Source organism: Aulonocara stuartgranti (assembly GCF_965226115.1).
Source record: "Aulonocara stuartgranti genome assembly, chromosome: 4".
Classification (NCBI taxonomy): domain Eukaryota; kingdom Metazoa; phylum Chordata; class Actinopteri; order Cichliformes; family Cichlidae; genus Aulonocara; species Aulonocara stuartgranti.
This window is the reverse complement of record NC_138942.1, coordinates 1306905-1328162: the sequence shown is the minus strand read 5'-3', so window position 1 is coordinate 1328162 and position 21258 is coordinate 1306905. Positions and strand designations below refer to the sequence as shown.

General features: G+C 46.5%; 1 protein-coding gene across 1 annotated transcript in view; it reads right to left on the bottom strand.

Moving 5' to 3' along the window:
* The window catches only part of stx1b (syntaxin 1B), a 48221-nt gene that overhangs the window by 8492 nt on the left and 18471 nt on the right, over positions 1 to 21258 (bottom strand). Inside the window, exons 2-6 of the mRNA XM_082530636.1 lie at positions 11863 to 11937; positions 9510 to 9609; positions 5309 to 5383; positions 1736 to 1809; positions 820 to 928 (exon numbers count right to left, since the gene is read on the bottom strand). Of these exons, the coding sequence (XP_082386762.1) occupies positions 820 to 928; positions 1736 to 1809; positions 5309 to 5383; positions 9510 to 9609; positions 11863 to 11937 (433 nt within the window). The remainder of the gene's footprint in view (positions 1 to 819; positions 929 to 1735; positions 1810 to 5308; positions 5384 to 9509; positions 9610 to 11862; positions 11938 to 21258) is intronic.

Genomic DNA, 21258 nt, shown 5'->3' with positions numbered 1-21258 from the left:
ACACACCAACAGAGACACATAATCGAACAGCTGATGGCACTCAGTCACTTGAGAGTTAAACTGAATCCAGCCCGATGTTAAACAGTAAAGCTGGGACGCTGTTCTTGGACACGTTATCTTACACGCCTGAACACGATCCAACAGGAAATCTGTATGAACATAACTAATACAAGCTCTTTGGTCATGTGCTTGGTATAAACCCACAGCCGAGAGACTAAACTTACGTAGAATTAAAAAATAATCAAGGCCAGAGTTTTGGCTCATGATGAAAACGTTAATATGTTCCATGTTTTCACAGTGGCCATGTGTCCACAAACTTTTGGCCACACAGGGTAAGTCTGGCAGCTGTGTGAAGGTCAGCTGATGCTGCTGAGAGGAAAGTCTGCACGCGGCCTCTGCAGTCTGTACTGTTTATCTGTCTGCATCAGTGTGTGTGTCCCTGTGTGTGTGTTGTCCTGTGATGTTTATCTACACACTGTGTTGACCTCATTTATTATTTACAGCCATCAAACTGACTGAAACACCAACAGCTGCAGTTCCTGTGACGTCCAGCAGAGGCAGCGGTGAGCCAGCCCCACACGGACAGATGTGGGTTCAAACAGCAGCAGCTCTGATGTTTAGATTGTCATTATCTTCCATCCACAGGTTTGTGCTGCCTTTCTAGTCTCGCTGACCACTCAAAGCTTTATCTCACCTACAGCCAGTTCAGAGTCATCAAGACCTTCGAGCCTTCAGGTTGAGAGATGACCTCTGACCTCTGAACAACCATGGTGCTGACATACAGTAAGACTGCGTGTTGCTGGCGTGTTGTGTACTCACTGATCTCCAGCTGTCTCTGGATGCGGTCCTTGCAGCGGTCGCGGTACTTGGACTGCGTGGTGTTGTACTCAGTCATCACCTCCACGAACTTGCGTGACAATGTCGAGTGCTGCAGGAACACAGAACACTTTTACCTGGAGCCATAAATTCATCCACGTCTGCATTCATAAAAAACATCTCGGCAGTTTTGTGGTTCGTTCGGCCTCCACCCTGAAATCTACACCTGTGTGTCACACATTTAGACAAAACTATAAGATGACAATAAAACAGCTTTGAAAAGCTTAAAATGCATCAAAAGCTTTGTCTCATCAGATCATGTGTGTGTGTGCGTTCAGACATAAAGCACGCACACTGCTGTCAGTGGTGTTGCAGTTCTTTTTCTCTGCCACCAGGAGGCAGCAGGGAGCAGACTGCTGGAGAGGAGTGGGGGGAGCCAGGAGCCAATGACAAAGCAGAATACTGCAGGGTCAAATTACAGACAAATCACGAGACGAGCTGCGGAGGCGAGAGGGCGCCTGGAGAACACAAATAGCACCGAGTCACATGGTTCCTGTGAGGAGGCGCACACGCTCAGTAGGACGTTAGAACAGAAAGAAGAAAGGAAGGTACAGCAGGAAGGGAGGATCCCTGAGTGGGTGACAGCATGGGGTCAAGGGTCACCGCTTGCATGAAGGGGCTGTTAACATTTCAGCTGGAAGGGCAATTAAACACAAAATAGCCTCCTAACATGGGGTCAGGGGTCAGGGGGAGGGCTTTCTGGCCTGTTTGAAACGGTGATGTCAAAACGAGCGTATGAGGTTTCACTTGAAAGGTATGAATTTATTGTCATGCAGCTGAAACGACCCCGTACACGTGGTTGTTTCAGAGGTCAGATGTTCCACGTCACATCTGCTCTCCTGACAAAAGCACGGCTCACCTGCGTCTTACGGATCCTGAGGTCCGCTGATGATCTGTTGAGCCCCTCCTCCTGCTCGATGCTCTGCTCGATTGCTGCGGGAAAACAAACAGAGCGAGTTCAACGCTGAAGCAAAGCTGGCAACGCAACAGACGCGCCAACGGGAAACAACGAGGGCGAACGAGGTCCGAACGCCTCGCTCAGAGTTCAGCAGGTTCACTGAGAAAACCGTTAAACAGCTTCAAACTAAGGTTATCATAGTGAACTTCAACCAAAGACTGAAAGCGAGTAATTCAATATAATAACAACACTGAATTACTGAAACCACCAAAACTCCTTCCACCAGCGCAGCGGTTTGTGTCCAGTGTTTCTGCTAAATGTGTTTTGGCCTCTTTCAGAATTCATGCAGGAAACTGAAACTCGCTGCCTTCGTTGAGCAGCAGGGAAACACATTTTTGAAAATGTTTTTTTTCCATATGACAAATGAAAGAATGGGACAGTAAACTGACGTTAAACAGCCTGTTCACCAACACTGCCCCCCTCATCCTCACCCTGCTTCATCGCCTCAGCGCTCGAATGAAGTTGAATAATGCAACACCAAAGAAGCTCCACAGGAACAACGTCGATGTGTCAAAATCAGGTCTGTTGTCATATATTCAGGCTGAAATCTGCTTTCTCGCTGCTCTGACCGTAAACGACGTGCATGATTTGTACAGCTGGTGTTAGAGATACTTTCTAATTCTCAAACATGACCTGTGTTTATAAAAGTCCAACTTCACAGATTAAAACCTTCATTACAATCCAGAAGCTGTGACAGCAGAGGTCGACTACATGGCGTCAAAAGCTCTGTTAAGTGTAACGATGTCAAACTGAAGCAGCCTGACTGCAGTGAACACAAACACTGTTGAACCTACAAACACTAAACCTTTGGCTGCAGTAACAGGAACCGACACGTTTCTCCTCGTCTGCTGTGAACATTTGTTTGTGTTACTTCAGCACAAACTCCGCAGTAGATTGATTTGATTTAGTTATTCGTCTTAGTTTCTCTTTATATTGGGTGATTATTGCCAATTCCTTAGTGGCTTTTTGCCCACAGCATGAGAACCGCTCCTGAAGTGTGGATTTTGTAATAAGCTTGTCAGCCTGAAGGGGGCGATGCAAAGACTAGAGCTGCAGATGAACTAATGCAAGGTCAGACAGACTGAGATCTGTGAGGAATGTAAAATGAAAAGAACGTCACAGCTGGACGTTACCTCAGTGCAGTGTGTGTGCATGCGTGGACACCATGGTAACCGGCTGCAGGTCTGTCCTGTGTCATGTGACTCTGATGTGAGTTTGTCTCTGGCATTTGATGAGCTGAAATGCTTACATAATGGTTTCCACTCAGTCACTGTTCTTGTTTTAGATACAATGTGGGGACCCATGTCTGTTGGGAACACTGTGGTAATGAAGACGATGAAATCTTATGCTAGGACCTGCTTTAAGTCTCCATGAAATTAATGCAAGTTGATATCTTGTAATGTGATAAAATCACGGTGTGTGTGTGCTTCCTGGCTCGTGGCCCAGCTGCTCGCTGCTGGATCCACAATGACTCAGCAGTATCACGTAGCACTGATGGTGTGTGTGCGCGGTGTTGGTGTGCATTTGTCTGTGTGACAGTGAGATGAAAACTCGGTGAGTAAGCAACAGCTTGTGGGTCCTCGTGTGATTGAGGACGACTTTAGCATCTTTAGCTTATTTAGAAAAAAACATGTTTGTTCTTACGTAAAAATCTGTTGCAGGACTATGAGCTTCATGCTGACCACGGTCCAGGAGCATGATGAAACAGAAAATCTGACATATTGATGAACACACTGATGATTGATGTTACTGAAACAGATAGAAATAGGAAGCAGAATGTCTAAAAAAAGGAGCTTCATCCCCAAACTTTGCTCTTCTTGGTAAAAGTCCAGCAGATGAGTGAATCTTTGAATGAGGGCTTTATCGCACACATCCTGACCGCTGACAACATCAAAAACATAATATCGACGCGTCACGCCAGAACACCTCGTAGCGTGGATGTGCTTGCCCCACCTCTGTAAGCTGCTATGCAACTGCAGCCGGGCTTATTTCAGATGTTATTCAGGGGTACTGTCTCTTTAAAAACTGGACAGTTCCACAGTCTGAACCCACAGTCGCTCAGACACGGAGACAAAGACTTTTTAAGAACACAAATCTGCTGTGGGCAGAGCCTGTCTGTACCCATCCCTCAAACACCCCCCGAGGATGACAGATCTACAGTAGGACCTGCTGCAGTGTGTGTGTTTATAAAAACACTCGTAGCCTCGCAGGGGTTCCAGTTATAGCTTTATCTCCAGCATCAGCGCTATTCTCAGACCGCACATGTCGTCTGTGTGTTTTCACACACACATCGTTCTGGTGTGTGTGTGAGTGTGTTTCATCCTCAGGGTGTTCATATTAAAGCGGTGATGTCCTTGAACCTTCAGCATGAACTGACTCAGTAGCTTTAAGCTCATTAGCCTGCGAGTGCGTGTGTTGCTGTACCAACGACTGCTGCTCGATATACCGCCACGCCTGTTTCTGAACATTGTCTTCTTTTGCTGAAGGTCAACAGAAAACACCGTAAACCCTCCAATAAAGCTGGACTCACATTAAAACGTCACGGGTGTAGGAATGGCGGCCCCATGAGGCGTGGCCTCCTGTGTCACCTGTTCACAGGTGAATTATTTGCTGTGAATGTCACAAAGAACTGGTCACATGTTTCACACAGGTGAGAACAAGAGAGGGGCTTTCAGAGGTCAGTGTCCAAAATATTAGGAACACACAAATAGACCAAAGATCCCGAGCGTACGACTGACTCTAAAAGTTATACTTACGTGACATCACCACTTCTGGATCGATTGTGAGCCAGCTTGGCTGTGGATCAGGGGGCGGGACAACGGCAAGCTTTACATCCTCTGACACGCGTCATTGACAGGTAATTTAAGGACCCTACTCCTCATTTCTACCTCCATCTGCATGTTCTTGGACTCTTTGATATAGCTGCTTTGCATGAATCCGTTCAGAATAATCCTTCTTTACCTTGTTCTGGGTCTTTATTTACACTTGTAAACTATCCTGCTTTTAATTGAAGAGTTTTACAGCAACCAGCAAAACTCAAACGTTCACAGACGCTGAAAATCACCTGCAAGCTGCGCGCTGAGCTCGTGTTTGACTCTGTGCTGAAACAAGCTGCTCACAGCGCACCGAAATAAGCTCTCAGGCTGCAGCACGAAGTCCTGCCTCTTTAAACAGCAGCAGGAAACGGATTCATGCTGCTGGGATGGGACAGGAATATAAATACACTCGTCCTTCAGAGATTTCCCTGAGAACCCAAACTGACTTACAGCGAGTAATGTGAACTTCTAGAGCCTCGCAGTAGATCCTGTAAAGTAATTAAAGAATGCGTCGTGAATTCACTCGGCGCTGTCTGCAGCAGGACGTCGATATAAATGGGTTTGGATACGAGCGTCTCCGCTCTGTCTGAGAAGATGCTTCCTCATCAGAGCTCCTCGCCTGCACCGTGATGTTTCCTGCAGCAGCGCCAGGACGTACCTTTTAATTTTGAGCGAACTTTATTGGCTGTCTTCTTGATGTCAGCTGTGAGGTCCTCCAACTCCTGCTTGGTCTCTGCAAAGAAAAGAACCAACACAGTGAGTTTGTGATGCCAACAGCAGAGATCTGAAGCTAAAGCTGAAACAGTCTCACTCGTTAAGGCTAAAGCTTTTTTCTGATTGGCTGCAAAAAGTTTGAAGAGCGGGTGGGCGGGCTTTGTGGTCCTCTCTGACATCATAAAGATCCAACACTGTGAGCCTGTTTCCTGTCGGTGTCAGCTGCCAGCACCTGGTGTACAGGTGTTCCTGACTCAGATCTGGCCCTAACACAATAAAACGGTTGTTCTGGGTTATCATCAGGTTTTTATTATTCCTCATATTTGACGAGCTGCTATTTGTGAAACGATCATGAAAAATGATTCACGTTTGATCTCTTCAGGAAGCTTCCGGAACGCCAGAGAAAGACAAACATCTGTATTTCCCTTCATGGTTAATTTAGTTTATATTTCATATTTGATCATTTGTATTCTCTAGGATCGATCGGGTGTTTCACCATCACGAGACCTCTGCTGGATCTGACGAGGTTAAAAACAAACTGGTGTTCTGAGAGCAGCCTCTTCAAACTCCACCTGACCTCCACCTCTTCCCTTCAAACTCCCAGCGACGAGTCGGAGTTGAATTCAGAGGCTCTGATTGGCTGTTAGCTGTTTTTGCTAAGCAGCTCTTGGTTTTGTGTAGAAGCTGAGCTGTCGTGTTTGCCTCCCCCTTCACTGCTGGTGTATCGAGGCTTCCACTAAGAGTCCAATCAGGTCGATGCACGCAGTCGTGTAAGCGCTGAGGCTGGAGGAAGCAGACGAGCAGGAGGGCGTGCAGAAACATCACATCCTGTCAGCCATGATGGAGGACAGCGGAGGCAGCAGGCGCCAACTGCAGCTGCGCGCTGAGATTTACAAGCGCTGCAGCGCCGCTTGGCCTTTCCCGCCACTGACTCGCTTCACTCCTGCAGCTCTCATTAGCATGTCATGCTAAAGCTAGGGAACAGTCTGCGAGTGGGACTCGAACGTCAGCACATCCATGCCTGCAGAGGCTGCACACAGCTCAGTTTAGCCCACTGATGACCTTTTTCCACTCATTTCTGACGAGTCAGCGACTTTTTTAAAACTGCTGGTAAAGAAAAGACGTGACGCTGTAGCGGCGGCCTCAGCGAGGTCCTCTCCACGTGTGACGGTTAAACACTGACTTTACTTTTCTGTGCGGCGAGCCTGTGTCTTGAGCTGATCATAATCACTCATTTTCTGCCCCTTTGTGGTCGTCGGCCATGTTATAGACTTACAGGAAGTTGGTCTCCAACGTGACCTGAAGCTTCATCGGTTTCTTTTTATGTCAAAAATCTTTCTTTACACTTTCAGGTACTTTTATTCTGAAAATCAGGACAAATTCCTACAGAATCGAGATCACAATACGTCGGTCCGATATGACGAAACGAGTGATGCCGAATTTCAACGTGTTACCATAACAACAGGAAGTTGTTGTACCTCCAGTACGCCTGAACGCAGGTGCCTCCATTTTGACTCCACAGGCTGTACATAAAAGATGGAAGTGCCCACAGTACTCTTGGGCTATGGAGGCGTGACGACGGAGGGACTGTGGATCCGTGCGGCAGCGACCCGTCAGCCACACAGAAAATCCTACTTCCTGCTCCTTCCTGATGCTGATGACGCCCAAAACAAACGTCACGTTTTATTCAGGGAGACCTGAAACCAGCGACTGAGACCACGAGCTAGTCAAGGTCACCGGTTTGTTCCTCTTCCTGTCAGGCGACGACGACGAGCGTTGGACGGATATCGGTCTGCGACGAACGAGGCCGAGCGGGGTGTTTATGAATGGGCTGTACTCCTCTGCTCTCACTACAATTCCCATCATGCATTATTCAGGCAGAAACACAGGGATGCATTTTGCATGACGGCCTGTCGGCAGCTGAGCGCGAGCTGACCCAGAACTGAGGGGGAGAAGAAGACAGAAAGCGACATGATTTCACCAGAAGGAGAAGAAGAGTCGGAGGTCAGACGAACACGAAGTGACGCTTAAAGACATCAGAGATCCCGTCTGAGCTCCAGAACCTCAGCCGCTGTCTGTACTGCAGACGTCACCGAACATCCTTTAACATTCGATCTGCTGTAGGGTTTAAAGGAGAACGTCAACGCTCTGCTTTCATGTAACCTAAAATACTTGGAGACCGTGTGGCTGCGCTCGTGTTTTAACTCTGCTTAATGTTCCTCGCCGTAAACATGTAAAGCATCACTAACATTCAGGATCCCTGTGATGTCACACGGTCGTTCGCTTGCTCTGGAAACTCTGGAAACGTTCAGATTTGTTTCCGGGTTTAGTTTTGAGGAGTTTGGGACCCAGCAGATATCAGGGGTCAATAGTTATGATGCAGCAATGATTCTGCGTCGTGTAGCGTCCGTGTGCTGGGAAGAAGTCTTCAGTTAACCAGGTTTAAACTCAGATTTGTGGATTATAAAAGTCTCACAAACTCCCAGCATGCATCTGAGAGTAGCTCTGCAGCGAGGGCGCGTTTGGTCGGGGTCACCCTGTAGACGCAGCGTTTCTTCGTTAGCCCGTATCGGCGTGTAACAGCACTGACTCTCAGGTAGAGCTGCGCCCACCCGTTCCCCTTCGGTCATTTTCCTGCACAGCTCACGCCGACCGAAGGGTTTCACATGTCACCGCACACTCACAGCGTTACACACACTTACGGCGAGGCAGCCGAGGCTCGTCATCTCCTCCGAGGTTAACGTCACTTCATGCAGTTTAAACAGACTTCACAGCATGAGGGCGGGGATCAGAGGGAGCGACGGCGACGAAGGAGACGAAGACAGCGAGAGAGAGGGAGGAGAGGGTGGAGGAAAGGAAAAAGGAAAGGATGGAAAAACAGGAAAAGAACTTAAATCATGCAGCAACAAAAGAGAAAAACAGCGTGCAGACAGTCGGACAGCATGCAGAGCAAACAGAAAAGGTGCAAACATGAAGCCGCATCCTGTTCTTCAAACAGACACAGAAGGTTATAAATCATCTCCTCACGCGGCTAAACAGGAGCGGGCGGCGTGCGGGCGCTACGAGGTCACAGCAGGTGGGTCCAGCTGATGACTTACAGTCAGCTGTTCACAGTCAGCTGTTCGACACTAAAACGAGCTGCAGCACAAAGTCGCCGTTCAGCGCCTGTTTACGTTTCCTGCTGCTAGAACTTCCTCAGAGGCTCATTTTGCTCATGCACGCCATTAACCAGCATCAACTCCACATTTCATAAACCCAGGCAGTTTGCTCGTGCACGGAGACAGAAATGTCTCTGGACCTCTTCGACACCGAAGGAAACCTGACAGCAGGCGGCTTCTGTCAGGAGGATTTCAGGGGTAAAAGGCGTGGACGGCGTCTCGCCAACGAAGAGCTAAAAAGGGTCGAAGCCCGACGCGGAGCGGAACCCCTGAGGCGGAGACTCTGACGGCGCAGACGTGGCTGTCGGTGTCAGCGCTGACATTGAGTCATTGTTGCTGAGTCACAGCACGCCGTGTCGAGATTGGGACTCGCCAGGCCTCGTGCTCTCAGACCGGAGACGCTCTTATCGTCCCCCCACAGTGTCAGGACGAGCGGCGGAGCAACGGATGGGCGCGCTCAGTGGCGGTTTGCCAGCAGCGAGCTGCAGCATTCGTCAGCCAGCAGTTAACGGGATTAGAGGTCACTCTGAGGTCGGGGGTCGAGTTACTGAAGGGTTCTGACACGTGGACAGCGTTTGGAGAGCGCCCGCCGATCGACCAGCACAACCTCACACAGCTGCTGTGGCGGAGGGATACGCTGTGACGCTGCTCTTCATACCTCCTTACTTTTAACCAGTTCACGGTTCAGTCGCCTTCGTTTCTTTTATGATTTTTGAAGCTAATTTCTGACTTTTTTTTAGCAACTTCACAAAAATGAAAGTCGCCACAGCTCGGTGTTAAACTCTCGTTTGTAGCGACCATGGTAACATCACCCGAATCGTTTCTGTCCGAGCTCCTTAGATAACAGACTCCTACAGAACCGCAGATATCGCCACCTGCTGGTCACTGCATTAGTTGTACTCTGCGGCGATGGAGTCGGAAAGAAGCTGAAACTGAGACGTTTGCGAGACGTCGCGGCGGCTCCGTGAGGCTGCCTGAGGGTCTTACTTTCGTCAGGATTGGGTGCGGCCAGGATGGCGCTGTGCTGCTTCTTGACCTGCTCCACGTCCTCCGACAGCTTTTCTATACAGCCTCGGATCTCCTCCACCTGAACCAAAAACACACAAGAACAAAATCAGTCTTCAAACACGACATTTATTTCCCATCATGAACTGGTTTTAGGGCCTCAGTCAGTGATAACATTAAACCTGATCACAGCTTGTTTAAGCCAAGCTTTAGTTTTTTACAGCTTCTGTATGGGCTCGAAATGTGGTCATAAATATTTTGTACTTGTAAATCAGGATTTGTGTGTGTAAAAAAAATTTGTGTGTGGACTTAGCCAAAAAAACCCTGCAAGTTACAAGTACGAATTTTGACCCTATTTTTCTTCCTTTCATCTGATTGGTCAATGTCATGTCAATCACAAATGTAACGATCCAATCAGAGAACAGATGGGTTTGGCTGTCGGAGGGGCGCTTTTTTTTGAACTGCAGGTCCTTGAAGGGTGATACAGTTTGAAGCTGGAGGATCGCTATATAAATATCCGATAGCAGCTAGGTCCCCTAACTTTCAGTAGCTGTTGAAAGGATAAAGTTGTGGTATATCAGTGGTTAGAAATACCGTTATTACTTTAGGATTAGTTTAACACAAAGTCAGGGCTGACCCAGGACCATTGCTGTGAGTCACAGTGCGCAGCATAAAAGTCCTTTCACATCGGACGCAGGATGTGCTGCTAATGCTAACTGCTAACTAAAAGCAAAGGATCCAGAATTTGTTACGCTGGCTGCTGGGCTCTGTGTGCAGCAGCTCTACCTGTACTAGATGCACCTGCTCCTTGTCTTTTCTATCTCTGACTTTATGTGAACTACAAGAGTTTGTTTTTGCTAGTTCTTCAAATGTTCAATAAAAACATGTATGCTAATTCATAACTAAGAAAGCTTTGTGATGAAGACTGTCATTTACAAAACACTGCCCGCCCCCACCCCGCGGTCCGCAGCGCTGTTGAAAAGGCTGTGGAAGTCCCTGTATTAAACACGTAGACCTGTGACACAAAAATCACCAAACTCGGACGACCACAGACTGTTTTCCTTCGTGGTGATGAAGGAAAACGCTGGGTTGGCATGTAAAAGGGCATTTATTCCCTTCAAGGACCTGCAGTTCAAAAAAAGCGCCCCTCGACAGCTAAACCCATCTGTTCTCTGATTGGATCATTACATTTGTGATTGACATGACATTGACCAATCAGATGAAAGGAAGAAAAATAGGGTCAAAATTCGTACTTGTAACTTGCAGGATTTTTTTCTAAGTCCACACACAAATCTTTTTTACACATACAAATCCTGATTTACAAGTACAAAAAGTTTATGACCACATTTTGAGCCCATACTTCTGTCGCCTGTTTCTGATGTTTTGAAGATGTTTTATGAGTTTTCGCTCACTTGATGTTTTCATGTTGATGTTTATGTTCTTCTACTCTGGGACGTCCTAATGTCCATTAACCTTTTAAGGGTGCACGCTCTGATTCGTGCAACCATTTTAAATCCTGGTAGAATTTCAACCACTTAAGCTAGCGCAATAATTTAGTTTGCATATGAAACTCAGCTCGACCCAGGTCGCGGTTCCTGTCTGCCGCACAGGTCCAAAGGTTTACTTTGTGCCTGTGTGCTTTCACTGTTGGAAACAGTTTATTTTGATGCGGTTTTTGTAAATTGTGAACAATAATATTTATATTTGTTTTTCCTGCAGTTTGTAAAAATTCTTGAATCTCAAAAATGAAACTATGAAGACACTCAGAATAAATTTCCTGTGGTTGAAACGATTTTGTGCAACTTTGCATTCTGAGGGATGAAGCTCGAAATATGTGTAAAAAAACAGAAACGACTTTTATTTTCTTGTTTAATGTATTTCGTTATTATGAACTTAATGCAAACATGTCATTAAAACTTGGGGCATATTGATGTAAAGCAACTTGAAATGCTCCAAACAACGTCACTACAGCAGGTAAAGATATGAAGCTACGCTCGGGCAGACTTGGTTCTACGGTGGGCTTTAAAGGTTAATGTGATTTTGCACATCATTACTTCTTTGTCTGCTTTTGCTGATATTTTTCAACGTGCTGATGGCGTGCAGCCTGAATCCTGAGCTCGCTCCATCGCAGCCAAAACATTTTTATTTCTGTGTTTTCGGTCACGTCTGCCTCAGGACACCTTTGTGTCTTTGTTTCGGTGCAAACAGCGACCTCTGAGTAATCGTTTGTCTCAGACTGAACAGTCCCAGTGTTCCCAGCTGCTGTTTACGACCCTCACAGTGTCCAGTTCATGATTTAACCCAGTGGTCACATGACTGCCTGCAGTCACCTCACCTGTTCGAAGAACTCGTCCATGAAGTGGTCCCTGTCCACCTGCACCACCTCCTCATCGTCGTCGCTGTCCTTTGCCTGCAGACAGGAAACATGATGTCATCGGTGTGGTGATGATGCTTCAGTGATGAAGACTGACGCTGAGGCCCACAGACGGACACACAGAGGGAAACCGCTCCGTAAAAGCAAACAGGAGGTTTCCAAGCAACCGCAGCAGGGCATCACCACGCCAACGACCGAGAAAGTAATTTTCAGTTTATTTAAATATGACATTATTGTTAAATAAAATTGAAAAATGATATAATATTTAAAGAAATAATGAAATAAAAATGTAAAGACATCAAATAAAAAATATTAAAATAAATTGAATACGACAAATATGACATATTATTGCTTCAAATAAATAAATTTAAAATTAAATAATAAATCAGCATTTTAATGAAGAAAGAGAAGGAACAACATTTAAAAATAAAGTAAATACACAAACATGTTAAAACGAAATTAAATAAAATATTAAGAAAATTAAAGAAAAACGAACACAGGGGAATAAAAAGACAGAAAAATTAATAATATTATTGAAATAGTCCAGGATGAAGATGACGATGATGGAGTTGTTTCACAGACGAACGCAGGAACATTTTATTAAACTCAGATGTTCTCCTTAGAGGAGAGAGGGACAGGTGCTTCAGGCTGAAACAGGTGTTCAGTTACACTGAATGGAATTCTGTTATTATCAATACAGACGTGTGTGTGTGTGTGTGTGTGTGTGTGTGTGTGTGTGTGTGTGTGTCCGCCGACCGCAGACGACAAAAAGCACAATCCCTGATGTTCAGTAAACTCTCTGCAGATACCCGACACACAGGCAGGTGGACAGGCTGAAGGCGGGATCAGGTTACTGTATCTATGAGGCCCATTCTTCACAATATGAAGCTCCGCCTCCATAAAACCATAAAAACTAAAGGAAGATAAAAGAAGTGAACTTTGTTTCTGTGTCAAATCTAAACCAGCGCTCAGCACGTTGTTAAAGCTCCGTTAAACCCATCGAAACCTGCAGTTCCTCTGACGTCCAGCAGAGGCAGCAGCGAGTCTGTCCCTATTATTTTAACATGGGATTTTTATTTTTATTTTTATTTTATTTATTTTATACGTGCAGAGATGGTGTCCCTCTGCACCCTCTGTCCTCCCCCTGCGTCACTCTGCCTCTGCAGAGGAGACTCAGTGTTTGGATTAATCAGTCCACAAACTCATTGATTACTAATGATCATGTTGTTCCAGTTTTAACTGCTGGGAAGAAGAAGAAGGTGTCACTAACATATCTATTTTTATGTTTTACAAACCAAACATTAAAGCCACTCGTCACACACGTTTCTGCCGGCACATGCCTGCCTTGAAGATGAGGCGTCACGTCTGCCTTTGCTTTCATCAGCACTGTGATTTATTTGTTTCTGCTGTAAACATGTCCTCTGAGTCCCACTCAGGTGTCTCCACCTGGCTCCGCCGCCCGCCCATAGAGGCCGTGGCAGCTTCCTCAGTCCATCCTGCCAACAGTTCTCACTGTGGGCGATGCTAATGATGTCAGCTAGCTGCAGGCCTGATGCTCTCTCTCGCCTGAGCCAAAGACCCGATGCCACGGCATCAACACACACAGGAAACACACGCCGACACACCAGAGTGAGACAGGCGGACATCAGCATCGCTCTGTCCACGGACCTGAACGCTCCCAGTGTCAGGATAGACTATAGACTGTAAATAAAAGACAGACGTATCCACGATGTCACCCACTGGTTTGCAAAGGCTCATCTGGAAGCTTCAAGCCGAGTGATTCAAGCTGAACTGAAAAAGCCAGCGTTAAACCACATGATCGTAGAGTAGCCACGCCCACTCACAGGGTACCCCAACCCCCCTGTGACTGACATTTCCAAAATTAACTTAATGAGACAGCAGCTGCAGTGATGTAACACCTGACCAGGTAAAGGTGCTGAAGCTGTTTCAGACTCTCAGCGACACTGACATCACTGTCACGTCCCAGTGAAGTGCTGCTGAGGGCACAGGTCATGTTTCATTCACTCTTATTTCTTTAGCATCTTATACTGTCAGACCCTGAGGTAATACAGAGAAACCTAAACCATCATCACCCCCTGTGAGCAACAGTAGGAAGGAAAAACTCCCTTTTAACAGGAACCTGTGGCAGAAACAGGCTCAGGGAGGGGCGGGGCCATCTGCTGCGACCGGTTCAGGCTGAGGGGGAAGAGACAGGACGAGGACTCGCTGACGTGCTGACCAATCACGGCGCACTATGTTCTTCTTCCTTTAAAAACTGAGCTCTAAGACCCTCGGTAGTCCCGCCTCCTGCAGAGCGGACAAAGAGGAAGGACTTCCTCCAACAGTTACTCGAACTCTGGCGTTGTGTTTAACGGTTTAAGAAGATGTAAGTGTGTCTGTTTGGGTCCAAGAACTTCCTGGAAGCTCTCACTTACTTTTAGATCATGCAGTTAAAATCGCTGATCATGGATTCCTGCAGCGTGTTAAACATGTTACTTTGTTCATATCTGATGTGAATTTATGGAGATGAGGCTACGAACTCATCGCAGCGTCTCATCGGTCACGTTTGGGGCCGTCCTCTGCGGTTTGTAAAGCCTGACGCTGTGCAGGAAAAAGGAAAAGCTTTAGATTGAACGTACGAGCGTCTGTTCGCGACCCGCACGGCGCCGACTCCATCCTGCAGATGGTTCGTTATTCCCGATCCCCCCGGCAAAAAACACACCACATGTCTGAAACTGGGTCGCTCTACTTCTTCAAGAAAAAAACCTACAGGAGGAAAAATAATAAAAATAATAACGTGAGCATCTGCAGGCAGAAACGAGTTCATTCATCGCTTCAGCGCCGAGCCGATCGACCAGGAGACGAATTTCTCCTGAGCTCCTCTCGCTGGTTCCTCCTGATAACGAGCCGCCGGCCTTCAGGGCGAATGTTGGACACGATGCACCAATTTCATGTTTTTAAAACCGGTAAACGTCGCTGTCATCCCGCCTACGGCTGCAATAAGGTTGTTAAAATCACTGCATTCTTCACCGATTTAAAATCATCGGATCCTTCCAGCAACGAATTTCATCAGAACGGCTGCACTGCTCCGGTCCGGAACGACGGTTTCAGGTTTTCAGGTCCAGCTCAGGGTTCGGGTTGAGGGTCTGGGGATGTTCAGTACAAACATGTACGTGTGAGACGAGGTCCCTGAAGGCATCGCGGGCGCCTCCCTGTGGAAATCCTTAACAGAGGACGTGACAGCTGAGGACTCGCTGACCTTCAAACACACCCAGGAGATAGATGCCCCCCAGCCCCACCACACACACACAGCTAAGATCAAATCTGAAACAAAAAATACATAAAATACAAAATTTCACATTTTAAACTGGCTTTTTAAGTGTAAGGCCAATAATATAAATCAAGTTATTTAAATAAATCTTTTTCCAAATATGACCCCCCCCCACAAAAAAAATTCATACGTTTTATAAACTTTCTGAAATCTATCAAAGAAAATGATCCTGTAAGATTAAATATTTAATTCCAGCTTAAAAATATGTTTTATATAAAACTTCAGCCAGTCTGAAAACAGCTCCACCAGCAGCCAATCAGCATCATCCCTGCCTCCAAAACCAGCCAATCAGAGTCTGTTCCCTCGCTGCTGTTCCTCCACATCACCATCCAGTTTAGAAATGCACACACATAGAATGAGAGGTCAAAGGTCAGGGGCTGATGGAAGTCAATGGACAGAGTTTGATTAATAATCAGTGAAACGTTGTCAGCCTGCAGGTCTGCGTGTGACCCGGCCGTCAGAGGACGTGAAGGCCGTGACGGTAAACGCTGATCTGAGACCAGCAGGAAGAGGCAGGAGGTGCAACGCTGCGATGGCGGTATAAATGATGTAGCATCGCTCCTGCTCTTGTCCAGCAACTCTCAGACAGCCTGACGAGGGCGCTGCCTGTGCTGCACAGGTTGTTCCAGGAAATAGCCACAGCCGCACCTACACCGTCCCCTCTGGTGTCTGCACTGACTCAGCCGAGACAGAAACGACAGAGAGCAGATGATTGGAAGGTTGGGGGCGAGTGGGCGTGTTCTTACGTGTGTTCAGTCTGACATCACACAGACGCTAAAAACAACCAAACAACTAAAGCACCCACCCGTCTCTCACATGAGCCGATTAGCAGTTCCTGGTTTTCACTCATGGATGGGCACGGTGTTTGGTCACTGCTCAGGTGGGAGGAGCCATCATGTCCGTCTTTTATATACAGTCTGTGCTCCCCCCTCAGCAGGATATGTGGCTTCAGGGTGTTTCCACAGTTTAGCACGTGACGACCTGCAGGGCCCCGACGAGAGCGGCGCGGGGAGCTAAGGTGGGTCTTCGATGCCTTGAAACTGGAGCCTGTGAGTCAGGAAAATCCCACTGAGGGATCAGCGGTAAAATCTGGGTGAAGGAACCTTTTAATCAGATGAAATCCAGCGCTCGGTTTCTCTGCAGGGTCTCAGCTTTGAGTGTAACGAGGAGGCCGGCCCTGACTAATATCTGAACACTGTTACATAACAGCAGAGGCTGAGACACACTCGGCTGTTTTCTCCTTATCCAACCATCTGAGGAGGAGGAGGAGGAGGAAGAGGCATCAGAGCACAGAGAGAGAAGAGAAAATCAGCGAAGAGGCCGAAGATCCTAAAAATAAAAAAACTGCACAAAATGCCGACCTTCACGTTTCGGTGTCGGCTCGGCTGCGATTGTGTTCTTTGGGTTTCCATGAGTTCATTTCATACAGGATTCTGTTTATTAGTTATTCATTACATAACATCCTGTTATGTCATAAACCTTAAATAAACACTGAAATGGACAAATGTGAAATATACACACACAAAAGCCAATATTTAAATAAAGCAGGCAGGCGACACACATCCGCATCAAACGAGATGTTTACGCAGCGTCGTTCATTTTTGAGTACGAACAGAAACAAGGTGGAATGAAGATGATGAAGAGGCGTCACACCAGAGAAGAACAGGAAGAGGTGAGCCCGACGCCACGTGTGGCTGAGGCGTTCACGGTCTGTTGCACGTAAACACAGAAACACGTTTCTGTGGTTTCAGAGGACGGTCAGGTGTTCCACATCATTAGCTGTGTCCCAAAACGCAGGCGGCGTCCTTCAGAGGACCCGGCCTTCTCGGTCTTCGAAGGACCCAGCCCACGTAGACCGCGATGAAGCAGGGAGTTCGCTGTTTTTGCCGGCTTGAGTGACCATTGAACCCCCCGGTCAGCGATCGAGCTGGTGGGTAACAGACGTCTCCGAAAACGTCGCAGCACAAATATGTGATGTCTTGATAAACTGAGCAGATATTTGAAGTTTGCACAGCTACTTTCTCATCTGAAAATATCTTAAAAGTTTATTTTGTGACCCAGAAAGATTAATAAGAGTAATAATAAAACTTAGCTGTCGCCATTGTTGGAAACTGGAATTGGCTGGGCCGCGCTATGAATTCTGGGATAGGTTGGAAGGACACACCCGACCCATCCTTCAAATTCGGGGAAAAGGAGGACGCGTTTGTCAGCGGCATTCGGAGGAGTCGACGAATTGGGACAGACTTGGGCGCGTCGCTGTGATGTAATCGGCCTACAAATGCGGCCTCAGGAGGAAGCAGCCGACTTTTTGGGACACAGCTTTTGTCTGCAGCCTTAGATACAGTGACCTTTGACCTTAGCCACCTGGCACGCCCGGGATTATCGCAGCTCGCCGCGATGCCAAAACAATCTGATGTGAATCAAAAATTTTAAAAAAATCAAAATTTATTTCTATAGCACATAAAAATACAACCAAGTTGACCAAAGTGCTTCAGAGTCGGTCAGAGCAAAAGCACAAGAAGGAATGAAAAGAAAGAGTTTAAAGGAAACAATATGACAACTGTTTGAAACAAAAACTAGCCACGAAGTAACAAAGTAGTTTTTAGACGCAAAAGACTGGATGGACTCAGAGGAACGAATATAAGGAGCGAGGTTATTCCAGAGTCTGGGAGCTTTGACAGCAAAGGCCCGATCACCTCTGGACTTCAGACGACACCTCGGTTGCGTCAGGAGCATTTGATTGGACGATCTAAGTGCCTTATTAGGGATATACAAATGAAGGAGTTTGAGGAGTTTTTAAGGTAAGCAAAAGAATTTTGAAATTGATACGATAATCAACAGGAAGCCAATGTAGGTTGGCTAAAACTGGTGTGATGTGGGCATAATTTCTAGTATCAGTTAGACGTGCAGCTGCGTTTTGAACTAACTGGAGCCGGTGAGTAGAGGACGATGGGACGCCCGAGTAGAGGGATTTACAGTAGTCTTAATTTGGAAGTGATAAGTGTTTTGTAAGGTCCTTCAAAGGGCTTTGTTTTAGACATCTGATGCAGCTGGTAGAAACTGTTTTTTACCAGAGCTGACAATAAGACAGGAAACAGAAAAAAATTCAAATTAACCAGTCAAAACTTCACAGATAGATCAGCTGACATATAACAGGTAGGTATTGGTTATTTGGTTAAGTCACGCCCAAGTAAATACTGGACTAGACCATAAATGATGAGGGGGGGGGAGGTGACATAACCCCCACCTGTCTGAAAATAACACATGCATGAAATGCATAAGAAGGATGCTATGAATATACACAAACAGGGGGACAAAGGGCAGTGTTTAATAATAAAAGCACGTTTGAATTAAAAAACAAGATTACATCATCACTTGGGCGTGACTTAACCAAATAACCAATACCTAGCTGTTATATGTCAGCTGATCTATGAAGGTTTGACTGGTTAATTTGAATTTTTTTCTGTTTCCTGTCTTGTATTTAAGCAATTTTCTCCAATGTTTTACTAAGACCCTGATGAAGGGTCCTAGCAAAGGGGCCCAGTTAGTTGTTCCAGCGCGGTGTGACTATCACAAACTGTAACTGTCTTATCCTGGTTCGGTGTGAGAGACGTGATACGTTTGGACCTCATTTAGACAGTCAAATAGGGGTTGCAGGGAAGTAGAGACATCTGATGTCAAAGGGAAATAAATCTGTATGTCGTCGCATACAAATCACATCACAGTCACATGGCCCGAGTCCACAGGTAGATCATTAAAAAGCCTAACTAACGCTGTCTCGCTGCGATGGCGAGGTTTAAAGCCAGACTGACTTTCATTGATACCGTTAGAATCAAGGAAGGACTGAAGTTGTTTTAGAAACACTTTTTCCAGAATTTTGGATATCAGAGGGCATCTGTAGTTAGAGCACAAGGGTCAAGATCCTTTTTCTTTATAACGGGTTGCACGACAGCGAGCTTAAATACTGACGGTGCACAACCTGATGACAGGGATGCATTCAGTAAAAGTTGGATACAGGGACCGATAGTGGGCAAAGAAAACGAGAGGGAAGGATATCATGGGGGAAGTTAGAGATCAGAATAAGACAGTGGCTTGAACTGTTGAAAGACAGTCAAGCATTCAGGGACTGCAACAGGGTCAGAAACTAACGACGACTCAGATGAGAGAGACGCCCTCAGAGCTGATATTTTGTCAGTGAAATCGTTTGAAAAATGATCACGAAGTACAGCAGAGGCATCCCTACAAGTGAAGGGCCAAGGGTTTACCGAGGAATTACACATACTAAAGAGGGCTCGAGGAAAACGTGTTTAAAATGATACATATGGATAAATAATCCATCTTGAAAGCTTAAAGCTCGACTAGCTGGGTTTGCATGAATGCAGAGATGAGGACCTGATTGGTCTGCCAGGCATTGATCATGAAATCTGTTTTCCATTAATCGATCAGCTCCGCATTTTCACTTCTTTTCTACTCTGAGCTCCAACATGCCTCCTTCACACATTCATACAAGCACTTTTCTCTACACTTAATCTAACATTCACACTCCAAAGCATCCAGGTGGGGATTGAACCAGCAACCCTCCGGCCTCAGAAGGTTCATCTGAACTCATGAAGAGTCCATGTCAGCCTTGTTCACCCCTCCCTGAGCCTGGTGCTGCCGGAGGTTTCTTCCTGTTAAAAGGGAGTTTTTCCTTCCCACTGTTGCCAAAGTGCTTGTTCACAGGGGGTCGTATGATTGTTGGGTTTTCTCTGTATGTGTTATTGTAGGGTCTGCTGTACAATATGAAGCACACTGAGGCGGCTGTTGTTGTGATTTGATAAAACTGAGTTGAATATTGTGTAAAAATAATCCATCTCAGTCGAACATTAAATCATTTCATAGACAAACGCTTGAGTTTGATTCCCGCCTCCAAACGAGTCGGATACATGAAAGTTCAGATCTCGTGATGTCACAGTCTGAATAAATCCCAACAGTCAGCGAGCGACTCCTCGCTCATCATATTTTTATTATACTGTACAGACGACCACGCACAGACCAACACACGCACACGTGTGTGTTTACGGACAAGCGAATGCGATTAACGCGAGCGAGCGAACACGAAGCCCGCGGCTCTGCAGGAAGACGAGAGAGCGAGGAGATGAAGAGGAGGCGCAGAGAGGTGGTGGATAACATGGGGGAGGGGAGGAAGAGGAGGGTGATGGTGAAGAGAGCGGAGACCGCGGGGTGGGGGAGGGGGACGAGGACAGGAGCTCTGCGGCTGCAATGCATCCAATATCTGTCTGATTCTGATCACATGACCTGACGTCAACGCCTCCACCTGTCAGGTCGAGTACTAACGAGGAAATGAGCCGACGGACGTCTCGTTTCCTTAATGAGGAACATTTTCATTATGTCAGGATCCATTTGTTGGTTTTAGTAACGAGTTGTTGATAATAAACATAATGAGACTGTTCGTCTATGCGTGTTTTATTCTTCATCACCTTTTAATGCGGATTTTTATTTATCCCAGATATCACAAATCTGGGATAAATGAAGCTTTTAAAGTCTCATCCTTTTCTTTTAATTTCTTCTTTGCTTTCCTTCCTTCCATTCCTCCTTTCCTTTCCCCCTCCCCCTCCTCTTCCTCTCATGTCATGCAGACTTAAATCAGGACGCTGACCTCAGGTGTCAGAGTGATGCCAGCATAGTGTGCGTTTGTGTGTTTGCACGCATGAATACACACTCTATGTGTGTGTGCATGTTAGCAGTAAACCATGCCAGCAGCGAGCCGCGTTACCCACAATCCCATGGGATCTCTGGCGCTACCCAGAGTCCATCTGTGCTCCGTGTGACCGCTAATGTTCCCCCACAAACCGACTTCTCCCGATTTTTAAAACCTGAAAAGCTCCTTTAATCGTTCACTTTCAGAGCTCAGGTGCTGATTCAGCAGCAGACACTCAGAATTCAGAGCTTCTCATGAGCACTCAAACGCAGCGCTGCTGCTCGGGGCTGCAAATGTTTTCAGTCTGAAGATTAAAACCAAATAA